Here is a 22,863-nt window from a genome sequence, read left to right as displayed (position 1 = left end):
TGACCAGGCAGGGAGCTGTGGCACATTTGTTTTCATCCCAGGAAAGCTCAGCCAGCCTTTCCCAAGCCTATTCCATATCTGATTTCAGTTCACACAGCATAAACACACAGAGTCATTCCACTTCCTTCAAACACTTTCCCATTTGCACAAAAACAACATCTGTGGTTAGCTAAAATATGGAAAACACATTTTGAAAGTGTTATTTACTTCAGGTGATCCAAGTAGGCAGTACTGGCACATTTGAATTAGTAGGGATGTAATTTTCAGGGAATAAAAACTCAGATCATTCTGAAAATTAGGTGTCATAAGAGCTTAAATGCAGGAGGTCAGAGATGTGTTCCTGGTTAAATGCCATGCTGGGTCACTGAACTCTGTTCTCATCCCTGCCACAGAGCTGACAGGCTGTGACAAGGGTGCTCAAATCTGAATTTTTGGAGTCACTAGTTTTGAGGGTGCCTGGGTTGAGATATGTAGATCTCAGCAAAGCAGCTGAGCAGCTCCAGGCACATCTGGACCCAAGGGTAGCAAAGCTCTGAACAAGTCCAAATTATACTGGAAAGCCTGAGGATAGCAGGCCAAACACAACTGGAAATATTTGACCACTCCTCACTCAGTTTTCACTAAAACACCCTCTTATCTGACACTCTTTATCCAAAAATAACACCTGTGAAGAACTCAGATACTACAGCCATGGCCACAGGAACATCTCCATATGGAAGCTCCTTCTCCAAAGTGGTGTTTGACCACGGGCAGCCTTGAGGCAGGGGCACAAACCAACGAGGGGAAGCAGGGTGTGAAAAGCTGCTCCTTGACAGCCCATATCCCCATCCCAGAGCTCTCCCCACACCCCAAACTGGGGCAGGACCCCCAAACCCAACACTCAGAAGCTGGGATGAGGCATCAGGCCCAGAGGAGGGGCCCACAGGGTGTTTCTGTCTGCAGTCAGTACTGCCATCCCTCAACTGATCAAAGCAGCCACAGCTGCAGGGAAACCATTTCCCAAAACATATTTTGTTACATTTTTCTCAACTCTATTTAGCAACTAGAAACATGCAGACCTAACTTCAGCCAAGCCATGAAGCTAAAGCAGTTAAAACAGGCTGTGAGAGAAGTGAGCAGTGCCATACTTCCCGAATGTTCTGCTGCTCCATCTCGTGCCTCTTGATCATCGTTTTTCTCTTGAAGAATCGGCAGTTTTTGTCGTAGTAGAGTCTCTGCTGGCTGAGAAGCTGGGCCTCCTCTTCAGCCTGTGTGTGCTGCAGGTTCTCTTTGTGTTTGGATATCCTTTCTTGCTTCTCTTTCTTGGGTGTGCTGTGGTCCTCATTCATTTCCTGCAGGGTCAAAACAAGGCTTGCCTCAGCACCACAGTGACACAGCAATGAGGGACCTTCCTGGCTCCTCCTCTGCCATTCAGGTCCTGAAAGGACACCAAAATCCCACTACAAACCAACAGAACCAGACCTATCACCTGGCCATGCTCAGCCCTGCTGCCTCTACAGCTGTACCAGGACCCACACCAAGAGTAGGAGGAAAAGTGGCCACAGAGTTCCTTGATTATCATTTTCTCACCTTTACTTTAATTATTTTTGCAATACGGTGAAGACACTACTTAAATAATCCATTTTGGCACATATGAAGTTACTTCTCTTCCTAATTTATGTAAGTGATCATAGGGCTTTTAGTCTGGGGACACTGAATGGCTGCTCTGATTACTTGGGAAAAAAAAAACCAAAAACAGATGAGGAGAAAAGGGAAGAAGAACTCTCTGTGAAGTCCCATTTTCCCTCATCACCCTTGGTTTCAAAGATTCTGCTCTACAGCAAATTGTGAAGGCACCTGTAGCCACCCTCACAAATTGTTCTGGAAATGCTGCCAGATGCTCCCAGTTCCTGAAAATTCACTTGCTGAGAATCCAAAATTTACTTCCAAGCCTGACAATATCCCTTAAACCCCTGGGCTGGCCCAGGTCTATCAAAACAGATGACTGGTTCGTGTTCATTCCACACCCCTTCAGCCCTGAAAATGAGGGTTTCTTGCCTCTTTAATCTTTTCCTTGCAAAGTTTGTATTGTTTCTTCTGACTTTCTAAAAAGGTCGCCAGGTCTTTCTTTTGCTGAGCCAAAATCTGTTGCTGGAATTTCTTTTCATCTGCTGCAGCTGCCTTTGCCTGCAATGTACAGAGAGAAGAAAAAAATAACAATAAAATAAAATTTAAAAAAAAAAGAAAAAGTGAGTGACAAGGTGCAGAATCCAGCAGAAATCATTGTGGTTTTTGATTTTTGGTCAGTCATTTTGGTGACTGTGCTAGACAAAGCCATGAGCACTCAGGCACAGGACAGCTGCTCACACAGGAAATGCTCACCTAAGTGTGAGTGCTTCCTTGTGCTTCTCACCTCCCCACCAAAGCCACCCCAGAAGGCACAACCACACCAGTTTATTATGTGCATTAACATGCTGATTTTGGACTGAGTGACAGCTTTGTCACCCCCTCAGCTGAGGCAAAGCTCCCACCAAGGTCCCCACAGCCCCTTTTTGCAGCTGTGGCACTGGTGGATGGCCACAGAGTGCCCATCAGCCAGGAAGGGGACACAAGGTCACAGAATCACCAGGCTGGGAGAGACCTTTGAGATGACTGAGTTCCAACCAGCCCAACACCTCAACTGAACCCTGGCACTGAGTGCCACATCCAATCTTCTGAACACACCCAGGGATGGTGACTCCAGCGCCTCCCCAGGCAAACCATTCTAGTACTTTGTGTAAAACACTTTTTCCCAACATCCAATCTACATTTCCCTCGGGGCAGTTTAGGACCTTGTCCTTTCCTTCTGCACCTCACACCAGGGGTCCGAGCAGCACCTCCCTTGGAGACCTGCGTTCTCCTGTCCCCCAGCACTCACCTCCTTCTCCATCACAGCCACTTGCTTCTTGGCCAGCTTCTCCAGCTCAATGGACGAGTTGTTGGCGTGTGTCTCCACCTCCTTCTGCAGCTTGAGGCGGTGCTCGTCCATCTCGGCCTTCAACTTGTTCTCCAGGGCGATCAGCTGCTTCTGGTGCTGGCGCCGCATCCGCTTATATCCTGACATCTGTTCCCGCAGCTCGTTCTCCTGCTCATGCTCATGGATCTGTCTTGTAACCTGGGGGCAGAACAGGACAGCCAGTGCTCCATGGCCTTGCTTCCACACCAGCTGCTGGCTGCTCACTGCAAGCCAGGCCCTGCTCTGCTGTGCTCTCAGCAAGCCATGGGGTTTGGAGGTGCTGTTGTTCAGTTTCACAAAGCCACGAGGTTTCTCTGTCCTAACTTTGAGCCCCCATCTTTTCCTGAGACTTTTCTGTGTTTTCAGTAACACAGCTGAAAATGCCACATTACAAATAAAGGAAGGGACTGGTTACTTACTGATACCTTGTGAAGGCTGCCCTATGAACAGAGACTACATAGAACTAAAGAATGAAGTGGGGATTTATTAAGAGACCTCAACAGAGCCACCTTGGGCAGCACTACCCAAAATGGCCACACAATGGATGACCAGTCACAGGGTCTCACACTTTTATAAGTTCTTCTCCATTTGCATATTGGAGTTAATTGCCAATTACAGCTTTAGCCCATGAAGTCCCATCCCTCTTGTTTTTCTCTCTTCATTCTGCCATTGTTTGTGCTCCTGGGCCTGAGGTTTGGATCATTTGTCCTTGGTCCCCAGCTAGAGAAGGAATTGTTTTGTCTCCCTGCTCTGTGCAGAGAGCTCACCATCCCTTAATATGAAGCCTAGGCTTAGACACTAAAGCAGAACAGAATCTGAAAAATACAAAAGCTAAAACCTGAGGCATCATTATCACTCCAGGACACACTGGTGGAAATCTGGAAACAGAGGTGGCTGATAGGCAACGTTCTTCAGACACCTTATTCAGATGCAGGACTCAGATCCTGAGGGTGGCATGGACTCCCAAGAAGCAGCCAGAACCCCCCCAAACCCCTGTTCTTTCGTTCCTCCTCAAGTCACCCCCATGCCAATTCAATCCCTCAACATCTATTTTCTGCTAAGAGGAGCCTCCTTCAAAATTTCCCCTTAAAATTCAAGATGATGGCAGACTGAGCTCATTCCTTCCCAGAATTGAAAGTTTTCTAACAAGGGAACACTGTTCTGGAACTGTGTGCTCTTAACAAGATTGATCAGATGGTCTAAGCAGATTTTAAACCCTGCTCAGCTGAAACAAACTCACAAGTTTCACATTCATTTCCATGCCCAAGTGTATCCATGTGAAAGAAAGAAAGAAAAAAAAACATCAACAGGCTGTGCCAAAAATGTTCAGAAGAAAATGCAAATGGTGATGCTTCCATTTCAAAAGAAGAAAAGTGTCCAAGACTGGTTTTTATTTTTTTAAAGACAGTCTCAGGAACTTATGAAGATTTGCTGATCATTTATACGACCTGAGAACCAAAAACTTGGTTCATGTTTGGAACTGCAGCCCCTGATTCTGTGCAAGGGGACCTTTGCTTTGCCACTTCAGTGAGAAGAGCTCAGGCCTTTGAAGGTGATCACTGAAGCTTTACAAACCAAGAGTCCCTCCTGCAGCCTTCCTGATGGATTCCTCCAAAGCAGCCCCAAAACCTGGCCCCTGCTACAATCCTGCTGTCATTTGAAGGCAGTTTTGTGGAGATTTTTGGAGTTCAGATGCAGGATGGGGTACACCTACAGAGCTGGGAAGGCCCAGGTTCCACAGAAGAGCAGCTGCTTTAGGGAGTTGCCATCCCAGTGCACCTGCTGGCTCCAGGGCTGGGAGGTGACAGGAAGCCAAGTCAGAACTCCAGAATCAAGAGATGAACACCCTGACTGAGGTCACCCAAGGCAGGCAGCAAGTGCCACCTGCCTCAGTTCAAATGACCCCCAAGCCTTGGGAGGAGGGAGAAGAGGAACTCAGGAAGAGCCTCCCAAAGATTGCAGAAGAACCAAAGAACCAGCCTGGGCACAGCACTGTCACACTCAGGGCGATCAGTGAGGCTGAGCACCCACCAGGTGGAGATGGACAAACCACTTCCTTCCTACAAGAAATTTCAGAATGTCATTTTGGAGCAGGCTGCAATAAATACACCTCAGCAACCGGTGCCACAGAGCAGCCTGTACATGCTTGAGACACAATCAGATCCAAGGCAGCCACCAGGAGCTTGTGGGATTGTAGGAATGACCACAGAAACACAAACACCCTGTGAGCCCCATGTTCTGCTACAGCTCAAAAAGCTTTGGTTCTTCCAAGAGTACCAAGGACAGCAACACTTGGAAGAGGTTGGGAAGTGCTCATAGGAGCTTGCACGTTTCAGTCAAGTTCAGCAAGAATAAGATCTCCACCACTGCTTCCAGGTAAGGAAAATTTCTCTGAGAATCCAAGTTAATGATAAGAGACAGATGCCAGGTAAGACAGACAGACCACCAACACTCCACACATGCCATTGCCATGTTCAGTGACATCCAGCTGGGAGAGAACAGCCTTGGTCAGGCACTTGAAGAGAAATGGAGATCTGGGAGCCACCAGCTGTACCAGATCTTCCTGGAGGTGCTATTTTTGGGGCCCAGCCCTTTTGTGAGCAATGGGATGTTCTGCACAGCACACTCCGTTCCCAGACGTTGGAGAACAAAGCAAACAGCAAGAGCCTAAGAAAAAATGGATCTAAGGATCCTCCAGCAACTTTGCCAGTCTCCTTTGGTCTGATCTCTAATGAGATGTAGAGTGTGCACTTGTTTTATTTACAGCAAAACTCATTAACTTTTATCCCTGTTTTTTTCCCTGCTCCTCTGCACCCCATTTCCAATTTTGCTCAGCTTTATCGTGACAAGAATTCCATCTTGGAAAGATTTCCCATGAAATCTAGGATATTTATCCCTAACAATAGGATGCAATTGCTAATTACAAGCCTAGCTGATAAAGCCTCCCAGTCACAACAGAAGATGAGACATTAAAAAGTCAGAAGAAAACAAAAGCAGCGTCTCATCCTAAAGATGAGAGAAGAGAGCAGCAGACTTGGTGGACATCTTGTGGATTTAGTGCCTGTGTTCAGCAAACTCATGATAAAGACTTCATTTATCACCATAATCTCCAGTCAAGTCCCACACTCCTCAGGACACTCTTCAGAGACAAAGTCTGCACATGGTGATCTCAGGGGTGGCAGAATGTGGAAGAAATGAACATTAGCTACTGAACATGCCCAGTTCAGTGCCAGAGAAGTCCTTCAGACTATGAATGAATGCAGGATTATGGTTTTAAAGATTAAACCCCTAATGAATTAACAGCTCTAGCAACCATTTTAACAAGAAAATTTGGGGATGTTCCATTAATCACCTTTCTGGTGTTCTTAGACAAAGACTCTCGGAACTCCATGCACTATTTGGAATATCCTGAGTGGGAAGGGCCCCACAGGGATCACAGAGCCCTGCACAGACACCCCAACAATGCCACCCTGTGCATCCCTGGGAGCATTGTCCAAGTGCTCCTGGAGCTCTGGCAGCCTTGGGGCTGTGCCCATTCCCTGGGGAGCCTGGGCAGTGCCAGCACCCTCTGGGGGAAGAACCTTTCCTGATCTCCAACCTAAACCTCCTCTGACACAGCTCCAGCCATTCCCTGGGTCCTGTCCCAGGCCACAGAGAGCAGAGGATTAGAGCTGCCCCTCAGAAAGAAGCTCACAAACAACTCCACAAATTATTGTGAGGCAAAAGGTGATAACTACAAAATTTCTTCTCCATATAACCAGGAAATGTCAGGATCCTTCACAGCAGAAAGCTGCAGTTTCCTGGAGCTCTCCCTGCAGCACACAACAATCAATCAGGTCATCAGGAGAACCAAAAACCTGTATAAACCAGAACAGCTTTCATGAAGGTATGACATTTTCTCAGTTTCTTATCTCTCTGCATCTTTGGCATACATAGAACTGAGAACAGAGATGTCTTTTCCAACCTACTCCCACATTTGCCATAAAATCCAAACTTTCTTTCACCCCTCCAAGATTTTAGGTTTACGTAAGGAAGTTGAGCTCACAACTTCTCCTCCAAACCAGCAGCTGTTTAGAGTTCCCTTTTCTACACTGTTTATCCAAGATACTGAACCCTCTCCTAAAGACAGGAGTTTTCACCTCTAGATAACTGAAATTCCAAGCTCCTCTGTGCTGGAGGAAGCAGAGCTCTGAGCAAAACACTGCCAGCTGCTTCTCACAGCAAGAGGAGATGAGAAAGAACAAGTCCAAAATTTTAGAGGAAAGGTCTACAAAGGCAGCAGCCCCATGGGTCCATTGGGAGAAACTCAACCCTCTGGAATAACACATCAATGCTCCAGCAGAAGAGGGAACAGCTCCATGTGAAGGTACCTGGCTCTGGAGCCAGGCTGCCCTGGTGCCATTTTCCTGGCCACATCCAGGGAATGCTGCTCCCATGGACACAGACACTTGGCTCTGCAGGCCCAGATGAGATCACATCATTCTTCTGCTGGCATTTGGATTTCAAAGAGAACACCAAGGCCTTTGATAGAGTCCTCGCTGTCTGATCTTTCTATGGAATGAGATGTCCCAGATGTGAGGGAGGAATCCTTCCCTGGGAGGGTGGCACAGGGTGCCCAGAGCAGCTGTGGCTGCCCCTGCATCCCTGGCAGTGCCCAAGGCCAGGCTGGACGGGGCTTGGAGCACCCTGGGATGGGGGAAGGTGTCCCTGCCATGGCAGGGCTGGAATGAGATGGGCTTTAAGATCCTTTCCAACACAACCCACTCTGGGATTCTATGAAGTTTTAACTACTTGATCATTGCCTTTGAAAACTGCAAAAGCAGCTGGTGAGGAGATGCACGAGGAAGGGGGGACCTAAGGGGTCAAGCTTGAAAGACACCCAGAAGTGCAGATCAATGCATCTCTGAAGAGATTCAAAAAAAAGCTTTCCCTTGAAAACATTGAGAGGTGTAGTCTCATCAACATGCAGAACCTCTGCCCTCCTTTTCAAACAGCTTGCTGAGCTTCAAGAGATTCCTGGTTGTAACTTTTAATTTATGGATCACTGATAATCTGAGAAAAATTATGGAGATGTCGGTGCCTGGTCTCCATTTCAGATGGCAACTTTCACTCCAATAGCAGAAATATGCAGGGTATTTTCCACCACTGTTCCAGGTGAGTGATGGTTACTGTTATCACACAAAACTGATTAAAGAGAAAAGTGGTCCAGGAAAAAATGACTTCTAAAATTGCTGATTAAATTATGACCCAAGTTAAGCTCCTTCATCTTTCTTACTCACATTTGCTGATTTTCATGATTTTCTTTAATCTGAGCAATATTAAAGCACTACTGCAAGACTCAAAAGGGGATATCCACTGCCTGTTTCTTTGTGGAGAGTTCATTTGACTGCTTCCTCTGGAGATCTGTCCATGTTCCTTCATATTCACATGATGCTTTTGCAGAGTACCAGGGCAAGGGAATCACTCTCCAAACCACTGGGTCACCTGGAGTGCTCAGCTGTCTAACACAAGCTCCTCTGTGACCTCTGCACTCCCTAAACTGCTTCAGCTTGTTTTTGGAAAGAGATCCAACTTGAACATTGGATTACTCTTAGCAATGCCAGTCTTACCTCCACCTGCAATATCCTGATCTAAGGGGAGAAGAGCAAGGACTTGAGGGCCCCAGGTCCTGGACTGCACCAGGAGGAAGAGCTGTGGAGTGAACAGCCCCAGACTTGGTGCTTTTCTTCTAAAAACACTGCCCTGGTCTCAGTGTTGGGGGGTGGATTTCAGCAAATCCCAAAAAGGGAAGTTTTAACACCCAAATATCATCCCATATTATTGAATTTGGGGCCAGAACTCCCATTTTTGATTCTGTGCAATACAGGCCACCTGATGTACCCAACTGCACAACCCTTCTGTGCAGGAAGATGTTCCCAGCTGCTGAGAAATGGGAAGCAGCCAGCATGTAGGAAACCATCAAAGCTTGCTGGTTTGCTTGTTTTCAACCCCTGTGGGATCTTGGGCACCCATTCACACAGGAAAAATCTGTTCCAGCTGCCAATAAAAGAGTAAATTAACACAGAGAGATGAATAAAGCCTGAATTTCTGGGTTTGCACTACAAACTCCAGGCATGTTCAGGTCCTTCTCCCCATGTCAGCTCCATGACTGACCTTGCCCTTCTCACAAATATTGGACAGGGAAGCAGGAAGAAACTCTGCCTTGGCCACAGGAGCATCCAGCCCCTCTCCCCACTGACATCATCTAGGCACTGAATGGTGACAGTGATAGAAAGTGCTCCAACACAAGCACTGGCACCCAGATTCTGTGCAATGGGTTTAAACTTTTATTTTTCCCCCCCGGATTTCCATTTTGGAACATGAAGAGGTGGGAATGGAAGATTGTTAAAGGGAAAGCTCATCACCATGAAATATTTCTGTCAGTTCTGCCCCACACCAACACTTCCTGGAGTGCCCAGGTGGTGTGTTGGGAACTTCCCTCTCCACTGGGAAGGGGAGATGTGTGTGAATGCTGGGGATAACAGAGCATGTTCCACAAAAAACCCAAAAAAGACAAGCTCCAAAAAGCTTTCCATCTTCCCCACCCAAAATGAATTTTATCTTTATCATCACTTGGTCATTGAAGCAGAGAGATTCAGCAAACCCAAGTGAGTAAGGAATTAAGGCAGACACAATCCCAGCCCCACAGGAGGCTACCATGGGATTCAGGAGTGACCTTGGGATATCAGCTGTCTTCCCCAGAGCTCAGGGACCAGGGAATCTCTCCTAGCCCATATTTTCATTGGCTCCCAAAGGCACCTGGCCATGCAATCCCTCCAAGCCACCCAAGTAGCCCAGGGGTGACATTTCCAGGGAAGACAGGAGATCTGGGCTCTGCTGCTGAAGGCAGGCCACAAGGTGCAGCAGCTTTGCACAGGGAGTAAAAGAACATGAATATATTCATCACACATATCAATTTATCAATGAAATTGTATGTCTGGAGTATGATACATGAGTCATTCATTATTTCTGCCCTCCAGCCAACCTAACTGGGTCCCACTTTTATATGCTCAGTGCAGGCAGTAGAAGAGCTGGCACTACACTGGGTGCAAACACACAAACACACACAAAAAGGAAAAATTCCCAGGGCAGAGAGGTCTCCAGGAGAGAAGGGATCCTGCCCCTGTCAGGTGTGCTGCATGAAGTCCTCTAACACACACATTTCTAGGTCACTTTAAACTGGGGGGAGCAGGGGACACCAGCCTGGGGGGCACTCAGGGTATGAGCACCCAGAAATACACCTGCAAAAGACGGGATTCAGATGCTCCCAGGAAGCATCTGGGCAGAAGCCTGAATGCCACAGCATCATTTTAGATTTTAACAGCAGCAGCAACAATCACACAGAAAAAATCTGGGCTGCTGGCACTGCTGCTTGCCTCCAGTGACCACCTTCAGCCGTGCTCACACACACACACACACAGAGGCACACCCCGTGCCCTGTGCAGGCAGGGAGGAGTGGGAAGCGATTCTGGGGATGCAGAAATGGTGGTCTGGAAGGAGAACCCCCATGGTGGAGGCAGGAGGGAGCGGGAAGGGGAGGGCTCGCTGGTGTCATTTCGGGGTTGGTCCAGGATGATGTCATAGCACTGAGCAAGTGCCATGGCCAAACCGTGGGGACTTTCTAACGCTCCCCGTCCATCTGACCTCTAATACCAGCGGGCTGAAATATTGAACAGGACATTCGTTTTCCCTCTGAAGGGCCATTTTTCACTCTTTCCCTGGAAAAGGCTGCTCCCAGCCCGGGCGGCTGCGGGGTGGGGAGGCGGCACACAACTAACTCTTCCGGCACACACCCCTTTCCCTACTACAAAGGCATCCACAGCAATCACATTTGCAATAGTACAAATCTTGATGGATTCATCCCATCCCCCTCCCCTTTGTAAGCCCACAGCCCGCTGTAAGCCCTCTCTCTCTCTCTTTCCCTTATTGCAGCCCAGCAATCCTTCCAAAGGATCGGGCTGGAAAATGCAGTCACGGTACAGTTGCTTGAAATAAATGAATGAATGAAATTAAAAAAAAAAAAAAAAAAAAAAAAAAAGCCACCACCAGGCAGCAGCTCAGGGTGGGCAGCAGCGATCTTATTGTTCCCAAACCCATCTGCATCTGCATCTCCACGGCGTTCCGGCAGCTCTCACACCCCTCACACACTCTTTTTGCACATGCAGATAAATACATTAACAAAAGGGACAGGTGGGAAATGGAGGGAGGGTGGGAAATGAAGACGGTATTAACTTCACCCAGGAAGGTGGGCTATCTCACACTGGAAATGCAGCGAGAAATTAAACATATTTCACATTTACATCTCACACACACACACACAGAGGTAAAATCTCTCCCAGTGCAATATCCAGTTGCTATGCCAACAGCACCAACAGCACGGGAGGCGATGGCAGCGAGGGGCTGGGGAGCGGGGTGGGGTGGGGTGGGATGGGGGCTCTTACCAAAGATGCTGATTTGATTGTGGCAAAGCGCTCTCGGTTCCGGTAGTGGAGGGCCTGATTCTGCACTGACTGGGTAGGCCGCACCTCAGGCCTGCGATCCCTGTGGCCCACCTCATCCCTTATAAATACATGATCCTGCAGAAATGGATAAAAACAAGGAGAAAGTCCGGCTGTGCTCTTCCCGCGGCGGCTGCCTCTCTCTCACCCCTCTGTCTGCACAAGCGCGGCTGTAGGAGAGGCATAGTTCAGCTCTCTGCTTAGCCCCGGCAGCTCCCACCGTACAAAATGAATAAGCAACACATTGCAGCTCGGCTCGGCGCGTCAGCTGATCGCGAGCAGGATGCCTCCGAATCCCTGGATCGGGCTGCCTTTTTTTTTTTTTTTTTTTTTAATCTCCTATTTTTTTTTTTTTTTTTTTAAACCTCCAGTATTACATATGTGCCAGAAAAAAGCGAGCCGGGAGCAGGAAGCGGAGCAGGGCGATCGGAGTCCTCGGGAAGGTCGGGTTCAAGCACTGTAAGCCAGCGATCCCGGTGAAAACGTGATTCCCATGTCTAGGCACGGAGATCCTGTTCCCTTTTAACACCACAGCAACATCCTGCCTCATTCCCTTTGCCCAGCGCTGTGTCCTCGATGGGGTTTCTTTGTCCCTCGTTTGCTATCTGCTGTGGGGGACCAGCATCCTGGCTAAATCCACGGCAGGCTGGAGAGCACCAGGAAAGCCTCCGTGACCACTCAGGGATCCTGCTTTCCAGTCATGATCCTGCACAGTTCTAGCACTTTCTCTCCACAGCCCACAAAGGATTTTTTTTTTTTTTTTTTTTTTTTTTCTTTTTAAAGCAACAGCTCCCAGGTTTTAGCAGGAATGGTTCCCGGTGCAGCTTCCCCGTGCTCCCTGGCAAGGCACTGCCAGGAGAGGCTGTGCCCTTCCCCAACGGCGCGGGCAAATTTGGGAGTGGAACAAAGCTCCAGCAGAAACCCCCCTCAGAAAGGCCAGCAAAAAAACCCCACACCACCACGATTTTCCCAATGGGAATGGTGACTGCCAACAGTCAGCACACCTGCAGGCTGCACCCTGGGGATGGAGCAGCCTCTGGACACCCAGCACACCCCGCTCCTGCCCGGCCACACCGGCACCCACCAGCGTCATGACTCCCATCCTCAACCTCCAATCCTAAATCCTCTCAGGAAGACTGAGATTCTTCCTGAATAAAATCAAGTTTCCAGTTCTTTGGGATGCAAAATAAAGGCTGCCAGTGCCTAGAAAGCCCTTGCAGGCAAAAGCTGCCTCCATGAGCAGGAGCAACTTTGCTACCCTGCCATGGCCCAGCAGACACCAGGAAGGTCAGAGAGCCCCACATGGAGAATCCATGGAATGGTGTCTCCATCAGGACACTGCTGTCATCCCCATGCTTCTTTCCCACCCTACAGACACCTGGTTTTCCCCTCTGCTGGCCTCCATTTCCAGCTGCTTCTCACCCACACCCACACACACTCAGCCCTTTTCAACAGGATTCTGGAAATGAGTTCAAGCAAAAGCCAATTAGGTGCAGAAATGCTGATATTAAGAGCTGAACACCACATTGATTAAAAGTGCTTTTACCCCCAAACCTTTCCTTATCCTTCCTTTTGAGCACTCCCAGTCCATGCTCACCTTTCCCTTGCCCAAGGCCACCACAGAGCCAAGCCTGCACCAGCTCCTCTACACCCACACAAGGCACACAGAATGAGCCAAAACAGCCAAAAAGGACAGTCCTCCACAGAGATATGGAAAGTCACTAAAGCTGCAGTTTCATTTTTTATTGGACATCCTTAGAGTGGGCATTTGTAGCAGTGTCTGACAGGAAAGACAGTGAGACCACAAGAGAAATCACTGAAAATTGGGCTGATCTCAGATTTCCCACTTGTGCACGTTGGTGTGATGGGCAGAGCTCCTGGACTTGCCAACATTCCTGAGAAAGGCACACGTGAGGCTCTAGAACAGCCATCCCCAGAAGATCCTGATTAAACATTCAAAGTCCAACAGCATCTCTCAGTTTAATCTGACTCAGCCTCACCAGAGGGATCCCAAACCCTGTAGGGAAGATCTGCCCCAAACTCACCCACCTGAACCACTGAGGAAACAACAGGAGCCACCAGTGCTGTGCTCCAGCCATGAAATGCAGGTGGGGACAGCAGAAATGTCACCCCATGGCTCACACAGGGCCTGCAGCAGCACCTGTGAGTGCACAGGCTTCCCAAACCTGCTAAGCAATACCCCAATCCCTGGATCCTCTTCCTTCTCTCCATTATGTTGGCATGGCAAATATTTAATCCAGAGAAGCTGCAAATCACTGAAAAAAAACCCCCAATTTTTTAAATGGGCATTCAGACTTTCCAGAATGCTCCAAAACACCACCTAAAATAACAAGTTTAAGTTGTAATAACTTTTTCTACTGGAAAATTAATCTGCGATTTACTTTTTGTTATCCAAGAGGTGGATTTTTAGAGGGCAGAGCTTCACCCTGGCCTTGTTTTATGGGATCTCTGGTTACCTCAGTGCACATGAGAAGCTCAGAGTAGAATTAAATTGCCCTTCAGGAATGTGAATTAACCACATTCTGCATTTCAAACTCAGCTGGGCAAGGAATGGGAAAATTCCTTTGCAACTGAGCAAGCCAAATGATCAATTTCAAGGGGACAAAAAATTCAGCTGGTAAGAGAAATAAATCCATGAGTAGCCACATCTCCATCAGCCTCCCTCAGATGAGGTGACTGATAGCAAAGACAAATATCTCCCTACAAACCCAGAAAAACAGAATTTTGCTACTTTTATTTTAAAACAAAATTATTCTTATCCCAAAAACTTGCTAAGAGACACTGCAGTTGCAACTGTTGGCACAGATAAGGAAATTTTGTTTCCAACTTTTAGTTTCAGATGTGTGGGAAACAAAGACACAAAATTGGTACCTCAGCTCATGGCACCCAATAAAGAAAATCTGACTGAAGGCATCCCAGAAACTCACCAAGTTTGGGTCAGGGTACCTCTCAGCCCCACATCTGCATTTTAAACCCTGGTTTGTTTTTAAAGTAATGTATCCTCTAGATACACTTCATTTCCCACCTGTTTTCTGTGGGTTTTTTGCAATGTTTACCTTAAGGATGCAACTTTATGCATGCTCAGCTCACAACTCATTCATTAAAATCCTTTTCTTCAGGACCAACAATCCAAAATCTTCAACTTCCTACTCAAGGAACAATTTGTTCTTCTGACTGTATCATCCACATTAAGAGTTTTCAGGTTGATCCAAACAAAGGGGGGGATTTGGCTGGGACATTGCCAGGACAAAACCATTCTCAAATACTCTCACAGAATTATCTGAGCTTCCAGGGGTGCTCCCAGCTGGATCTGAATGGCTGCTCCTGGTGAACTGAGCACCTCACAATGACTTTGTGTCAAACCACCAGCTCAAAATCCAACACAGGGAGGATTTTGCTCTCAGTCCCATCCCAGTTCTACCACACACTGCCTTTTCACCCTTCTCCTCACTGAAAAAAGGCCTTTCCCATCCAAATTCTGCCCAGCCCAAAGCTGGGACACCTCCACCTTCTCCTCAGGAGGAACACTCCCTTTCCCTCTGGGTTGTTTTTTTTTTTTGCTATGCACACCAAATAAAACCTCCAGAGACACAGGAGGACTCCTTAACTGCTGCCAGACAAACAGGAAAGACAATTTCCAAGCCACACTAAGGACTTCCATGGAATTGCAGCAAATCCCTTTGTGCTTTCTAGGAATTTAAAGAACAAGGAAAACAACAGTGTGGCACCATTTGTCTTAATACACTGCTTTAAGTGCCTTGATAATCAACAGGGAGGTTTAAGCTCTCTCCATGCACAAAATTCCCCACAAATGCTGAAATTAATTGGAGCAGCAACAGGAGATGTGCACAGGTTAATTTACAGGATCTGGGAAGTCACTCAAGCTGCAGCAGTTATTGTAAAAGTACTTTATTATTACAGAGATTGGGTGAGAATTTGTGATGATCAACTACAAAGATCCTCTTTTCCATCTTTGTGTTAAAAACCAAATCTTAATCACAAGTTTTCCCTGATATTTTACTGCCCAAGTTTCAGAAAGCACTGATGTATTTTAAGACTGAAGCAAGAAACAGCAACACCTGAGCACTGCAGTTGAAAAAAAACCAATATTGCACTGGCTTTTTGTTTAGATTAAAAGATTACAATGCCTTATTATTATAGTTTTGCAGATATAAAATAATAATAAATTCATTGAGGACAATGAAATATTTCTGAGAAGCCACAATGCCCACACTGCCATTTACCAGCAGCTGAACAAAACAGGTGACAGAACATCTCTGATGCCTACACTCACTTTATTGTCTTACTCTGGGAGCCAAAAATCTTAATCTTCATTTTTAAGATGAATTAACTGATATTTATCTGATTTTAAAATCTGGGTTATGTGTCTTTGAAGCACAGTGTATTTGGAGTTTTACTCCCTGCCCCATTTTATCATTTTTTGGGGCTCTCAGGTACAGTTGGGTTTGTATCAGAGCTGTCACTTACTCTTCAGCTCTCAGCCTGTGCAGCTGAAAACTCCTGAAGGGAGATGGATGTGACAATGTGTATCCATGGGCAAGATGCCCCTTGCATGGAGCAGCAGAGTTATTTAACTGTATTCAGAAGAGAGTTCTTACACTGGGCATACTGAGATGCACATGGAGGAGCTCACCAACGTGCAAAAGGGCAAGGAAAACTTCCTCACTCCAGCCAGACATCTGAATTTCCTGAGAAGAACATGGTGATTAAGGTGTCCTCCTGAGGGAGCAGGGTTTGATCCCATGGATGGGCTTCCTGCCTGAGTAGATCACTGATTGCCCTCCTAGGACTTCAGGACACAGCTATAAACTAAATAACACAAAAAGCTCCACATTCAATTATGGCTTGTTATTATTTTCAATGTTTTATTCCTGTCTGGTGATTTTTCTTCCAGCCTAACAGGTGTACTCTGACAGGTGGGAGTCACTTTAGTTTTAAGTACAAGTTTAGAAACCATGGAGCCCTGCTGTGCTGTGGGAGGGGTTGTTTTCCACAGAGGATTCATCCCAAGTGCAGCAAACCCCAAGCACCTTGGCTGCCATGAACTAGCATAGCCAGTGACAATGAACCAGACCAGAACACGTCATTTCACTTACCCTGTGACCACAAAACATTTTTGGAAGTTACAGCCAACTAGCAGCTGTTAAAAAAAAGAAAGAGAATGAGTTGTTTACAAGTGCTTTTACTCCATCAGCCTCTTCCCTAAGCCTCTGCCTCAGGGTAGGTCACAGGACAGATGCCAGGGGTGCTCCTGAGGCTTCTCCCAGCCCAGCAGCACTCAGGGGTGGATGGCTGCTCCTGCTTTCCTCCAGCCCAGCAGCACTCAGGGATGGATGGCTGCTCCTGCTTTCCTCCAGCCCAGCAGCACTCAGGGATGGATGGCTGCTCCTGCTTTCCTCCAGACCAGCCCAGCAGCACCCAGGGATGGATGGCTGCTCCTGCTTTCCTCCAGCCCAGCAGCACTCAGGGATGGATGGCTGCTCCTGCTTTCCTCCAGGCCAGCCCAGCCTGGCTCTCCACACCAGGTAGCAGCTGGAGGCACTGAGGGCTCAGAGCTGCACCTCAACCACCACAGACTCCTCCAGCCTATGTTTTACCTGCATGTGACATTCTGGGGCTGTGGCCCAAAACACCAGCAGGGCTCTGACTTTTCAGAGCTCTGAGCCATAGGAAATATCAACACTCCAAGCCATTTTGCCTTCTTGGACCCCTTCCACAATCTGGAGGTTGTTCATTAACACGTTTGTGGGATACCACAATTTTATACACCACTTCTGACTTCACCCATCTCAAAACCATCTCATATGTGACCCTGTACCCACAAAGTGCTGTTTATGTTCATCAGTATTTTCTTTTTGGCTTTTAAAGGCTGATTAAATGAGCTTAAATTCAACTTCGACTCCAGCTCTTCCCATTGAGTTTGTGAGGGGCTCCAGAGCGATACCCAAAACTCAGCTTCATCCCAGTTTCCAGAAATGCAATTAAAGCACAAAGACAAACTGAGATCTTGATGGAACAAGGAACTTTACCTTGAAAAAAAAGTGGGATGTGGATATAAATCGCCCTGAAATGTCCAGCTCCAATTTTAGTCTCTTAACATGTATTAATACACATGTGAAGCAGTTTTCCATTTAAGATTGCATTCCCCAAAGTAACAAAGTATAAAAAAATAGTGTACTAAATTAAAACAATATATTTGCAGACTGGAATATGTCCTGGAATATACAGAGTCCAGATCTGCTTTATGAATTACATACAGCAGAAGGGAACATTTTCTAATGGAGAAGGAATCCACTCCAAGGATCAGCAGTCCTAGCCAACCATTAATTGTTTTGTGAAGACCATCAGTGCAGATCTGGGCTTTCTGCTCCCAAAATTACCCTAAAACACCTGGGTTGAGTGATCTAGAGGGGATTTCTTTTATACTACTTCAGTTACGAGTGTGCAAGACACCCTTGGGTTTTTTTCAAACCAGATAAAAACTTCCATGTGGTGTCCTGTTTGTGCATTCTACACAAAGTCTAGGAGGACTGAATTCACAGCATCAGAAATGCTGTATTTATACTTTACAGTGTCATACAACCATTATAAAACACAATATTACTCTTAAAAGCAGGAACTCCACTCCTTTCACAAGTGCCATTTATGTCTGGTGGGAGCAGCTCGTGTTTTGTTTTTATCAAATATAACAACTCTGAGCAGTGATTATAACCTATGAATTCTGTGTAAATCAGTCCCTCAAACTTCCATTTTAATGCACAAGTAAATATGGCAATTTAACAACATGAAATTAAAAGTTAACACACCTTTTGAAAGCCTACACAAAATAAGAAAGAGCTCCAATCATAACCACCCAGAACATCCATCAGTGGTGCTGCTCTTCATTCAGGACAGTTCCATGGGCTGGCATTTGGTACCTAACACCTTAATTTCACCTTTCTGAATAAACAATCTTCTCTAAAGATGCTGTCAAATGCCTTTAGGAAAGAAGCAAACCCCTAAAACCTTTGCAACTTCTCTGCCAGTATCTTTAAATACGTAAGACCATGTTTTGTTGAAGACAAAATGTTTCAATAGTTCTTAATATTCAACGTCACAAACCCTGCACTTCAGGAGGAAAAACTGCTTACAAATATTTAGTTAGTTACAACCAAGCCTTACTGTAACCTTACAAACAAGAAATTCATCCTTTTCATGCTGTTGCAACGTTTCAGCTCCTCTGGCAAAAAGCACATGTACACTTTGAAGTTCCTTGCAAACGAAACCAACACAACCAACCTACATTTTGCTGCCCACTAGCAAATGACACTGCCAAGGCCAAGCCAAAACTATTTCAGTCAGACAAACAGTGGAGATGAGATGCTGGCTTACAGCTAGACAACCTTAGCTCGAGATCCAGCCCTAGGAAAAGGAAAGGCATCAGATCACAGCATGCAGCAAAGCAGCAGGAAAGCATTGAGTGGGACTCGACTCCAAACGTACCTCGTGGGAAGGGTCCAAAGCTCTGCACACTTCCACTCCTCAGAAGGGAAATCCAAGTGCAGGCAGGTTTGAATCACACACTGTGCCTGGCAGAGGGTTAGCTTGGCTGCCAGCACCAACACAGAGCACAGCACAGGCATTCCCAAGGAAACAAGGGTGTCCCAAGCAGAGGAAGAGGCGCACATGCAGGGCTGGGCATGCGGGGAGCCTGGTGACCCTGCCTAGGCACTGACAGCTCCTTGAGAAGCAACATCTTTCCATGGGCAGAGGCTCTTTGGATGCTTTTAAAGACAAAAACCCCACAGAACTTGACTCTGGCAAGGCCAGCAGCAGCTCCTGCTCTCAGCACAGAGCAGCAGGGCACACGTACCTTCTTGTGAACAACGGAGGAGGTGGAATTAATGGTGCTCTCGTCACTATGCATCATGACCAGCTCAGGGCTGCTCTCATCCAGGACCTCCTGCATGCTGCTCACACTGCTGCTCTGGCTGCCTGTGCTCACAGACATGCTGGGGATGGAATGGTTGCTGCCCAGACTGTCCATCTTCCTACTCAGGTTTGATCCATGCTCACTGTCCTATAAAACAAGGGGCATCAGTTACAGATCCTGCAGGAGATCTCCTGCCCAGCACGTGCCTGCAACGCCCAGAGTTTGTTTTAAAGGTGACTCTGCAGGCTTCAAGGGTCTTTGGGCATTATTTTGCCAACTGCACATCTCAAAGGGTTGTTTGGGTTCTGGAATGCTCCATATCGGGCAGGCAGCTCCTGCCTTTTCCCCTGCAATCTGATCACATCAGCTTTCAAGCCATTTTTTTTTCCTACATATCCCTAAGTCTGGGCATGGCTCTTGGCTTGAAAGGAGACATCCAGGAATACTGGATGGCTGGTGGAAGGAGCCTCATAATTAAGAGAAATGATCCAAGTTTGAACTAAAACAATGCTTCAAGTCAGGATCTGCTATAACACATTTCCTGAATCAGAAAATATCTAAGACAATGAATCTATTTATTATTTTATATATTCTTCACGGTGTAGAGGTTTTAACCTCCCAAGCAGTCAGCAATTCCATTTTATCAAGCTAAAAACCCCTTGAACCTTGTGTTGACAGCCAAGATAAAGGTGAGTGAAGAATCTTAGCAGCTGATTCAGACGAGCCTGCATTATTATAGGGGTTAAAACTTGGATATACATAGACAAAGATTCCTCATATAAGAGGTACTTTTGATTCTATAGCCAAATATTAGGAGTTAGCAGCCTTTTTTCTTCTTCCATACCCATAGGAGTTCAGAAATGCCAGAGTATGCACTTAGTCTGGACTGATTGAGAGAATTTATGGAGTCCTTTGTAATTAACTAGTGGCACCAAAGAGGCTCGTAAGGAGCTCACAGTGAGGACAGAACTCTGAACATCCTTCAGTTCCTGGGGTGAAGCAGCCTTGACTCACTAAAATGAGCAGCCTGCTGCTGCATCCAGTTTGCCCTGGCCTCTGAAGGGAGCTTGGGGAGAATTCCATTACAAATCAATTAACAGGGAACTCATTTTGTTGGAGGCCGACAGAAAGATAAAATTGAGACTTGACAGATTTGCCTTTGATTGTGTGATTATTTTTTAAGCAATCAGCAGATCATTCAGAGCCTGTGTGAGAGCACTTAAAATCCAGAATAATACTATTTTACAGAGAACACAGGGGAATGGAAATATTTTCAGGATGCTTATGTAGAGTTGCAGAAGAAATCACATAATGAAGGATCTGAGGCTGTGTCATTAATGAATGTTTATGCAGGAAGGACAGAGATGAGATTGCATATGCAACCTTAGCAATGGCTTCCTGACTTCAACTTTCACCTTCCTGGGAGGGCTCTGAGGAAAGCATTAGTAATATTTTGCATGTTAAAGATTTTTAAGGCTCATCTTCCACCTTAGAAAGCCCAAGGTAGAAGGAGGAAGTGCCTGGTGGCATTTCCAGTGGGGCAGGTTGTGTCCCCAGCTCAGCACGTGCTGGGTCTGCTCTCCCTGCCCAGTTAGTGACACACACACACGAGCAGTGACACCTCCTGTGCTGGGACAGGGCTCAGGCTCAGTGCAGAGCATGCTGTGCACATGCAGAGTGTCAGCTGCATCCCTGCCCTCCCTGCAGCTACAGCAGCTCTTCTCCCTGCTCTCCTCAGGAGTGGGGACAGGAGGAACAGGGACACGCCAAACACCACCGTGTGTTTCCTGTTGAGCTGCAAGTGCTCAACAGCCAAGGGGGAAATCATTCCCTGGCACTCTGCTGACAGCTTGGCACTTGTGGGGAGAGAAACTGGGAGGTTTCAGTGCACAAGTCTGACAATCCCCCAGTCCCCAGCTAAGCTCCAGGTCTGGAAGCTGGAGGGGACCTTCAATCACAGCAGTTGCTGCTCTTGCTCCTTGGGGGCAGCTTCACAAAGTGCCAGTCCCCTCCTCCTGCAGCTCCACCTGAGACCCACCTGCCCATTTCTTCAACCAGTTTAGCTCTCAAGGAGTATTTGACACCCACAAACCTCAAACCCAAGCTCCTGAAGATCCTCTGAGCCTGGGCACCTTGCTGTGTGTTACTGCCTCACTCCACTGGAGCAAAGGAACACAGACATCCATTTGTCTGTCAGTGTTTTTCACTGAGAAGCAGTCATGGATTTATTTATGCACTGTGCCTGCACCAAGTGACATTAATTTCCATCTAAGTTCATCAATTGAAAAATGACTGGTTTTCTTCTCTCAGCCACAGTTAGGGTCAATTATCATACACTGATTAAGTGGGTTGTTTATAACAAGATTTAAACTGAAGCTGCATTTTAGGTCTTTAACCTTTTTCTTCCTTAACATTAAAGAATTTAAAAAAAATAAGTCTTACTAATTTGGTGATTTGCTTTTCAGCTCATGAGAGTCCAATTACTTCACAGTAAAGTTATGGTAATTGAAAAAATATTAACATTAATGGAGTTGTTTTGACTGTGCAGATGAGAAAGAAAAGCTTGGGCTGTCAAAGACCCTCCTCCACACAGGCTGGGAGCCACTTCTCACAGAGAACCTCCCTCAGAATGAGTTTCTTCCCTAAGGCTTCCAAAAGAAAGGGCAGCACTGGAAAAAATCCAAAGTTCCACATGTACAGTAATTGGCAGCATTAACACTGAGCAAGGACTCTTTCACTCATTATCCTCTCCTGCCTCTCTGCTGACCCAGATGAGATTCCAACAACATCCCTCACCTAGGCTCTGCTTGTTCTGCCACCCTAAGGACAGCAACACCTCCCTGGCCCTGAAAGGACTGGCAACAGTGGGAATGGGGTGACAAACCATTCCCAGTACCTCCTCCTCCTCCTGGGACTCGTTCAGGGGGCCATTCCGTGTCTCCTGGAAGAGGATTTTCTTCATTTTCCGGTACTGCAGGTTGTCCAGCTCCCTCACTGCATCCTTGGTCCTCTGGATCAGGTCTAGGAGCACTCTGGGTGGCCGCTCCCGGCGGACAAAATCGTGCTGGGGTAAAGGAGACAGAACTGGGGTGAGCTCTGGGCTTAAACCAGGGACAGTGGGGACTTGTTAGAGGAGACAGAGCATCCCACTGGGGTCACCTCTGGGCTTAAACCAGGGACAGTGGGGTCTTGTTAAAGAAGACAGAACCCCTCAGGGCAGACTCTGGGGTTGAACTGGGACAGTAGGGGACTTGTCAGAGCCCTGAAGGGACACCTCCCAATCTTGCAATTTATCTGTTGATATTCAATAACTGGTAATAGCCTTTCTGAAAGGCTCCAAACACACTGAGCTTGTGCTGGGGTCAGGTTTTCTGTGCTCTCCAGGCTGCAGAGATGAT

General features: G+C 46.9%; 1 protein-coding gene across 3 annotated transcripts in view; it reads right to left on the bottom strand.

Annotated features, from left to right (window-relative positions):
* Nucleotides 1-22,863, bottom strand: part of TAOK3 (TAO kinase 3) — a 63,565-nt gene that overhangs the window by 5,013 nt on the left and 35,689 nt on the right. For 2 of the 3 annotated variants that reach the window (XM_084217091.1, XM_084217093.1), the window contains 6 exons: nt 22,362-22,529; nt 19,406-19,612; nt 11,455-11,589; nt 2,897-3,133; nt 2,038-2,166; nt 1,128-1,331 (listed from right to left, as the gene is read on the bottom strand). In XM_084217091.1, the coding sequence (XP_084073217.1) occupies nt 1,128-1,331; nt 2,038-2,166; nt 2,897-3,133; nt 11,455-11,589; nt 19,406-19,612; nt 22,362-22,529 (1,080 nt within the window). The remainder of the gene's footprint in view (nt 1-1,127; nt 1,332-2,037; nt 2,167-2,896; nt 3,134-11,454; nt 11,590-19,405; nt 19,613-22,361; nt 22,530-22,863) is intronic. The other variant, XM_084217092.1, reaches the window with a different exon arrangement.

The sequence above is a fragment of the Fringilla coelebs genome (genome assembly GCF_963513975.1).
Source record: "Fringilla coelebs genome assembly, chromosome: 17".
Lineage (NCBI taxonomy): Eukaryota > Metazoa > Chordata > Aves > Passeriformes > Fringillidae > Fringilla > Fringilla coelebs.
Note: the sequence above shows the minus strand (reverse complement) of the source record. Positions and strands in the feature narration are given on the sequence as shown.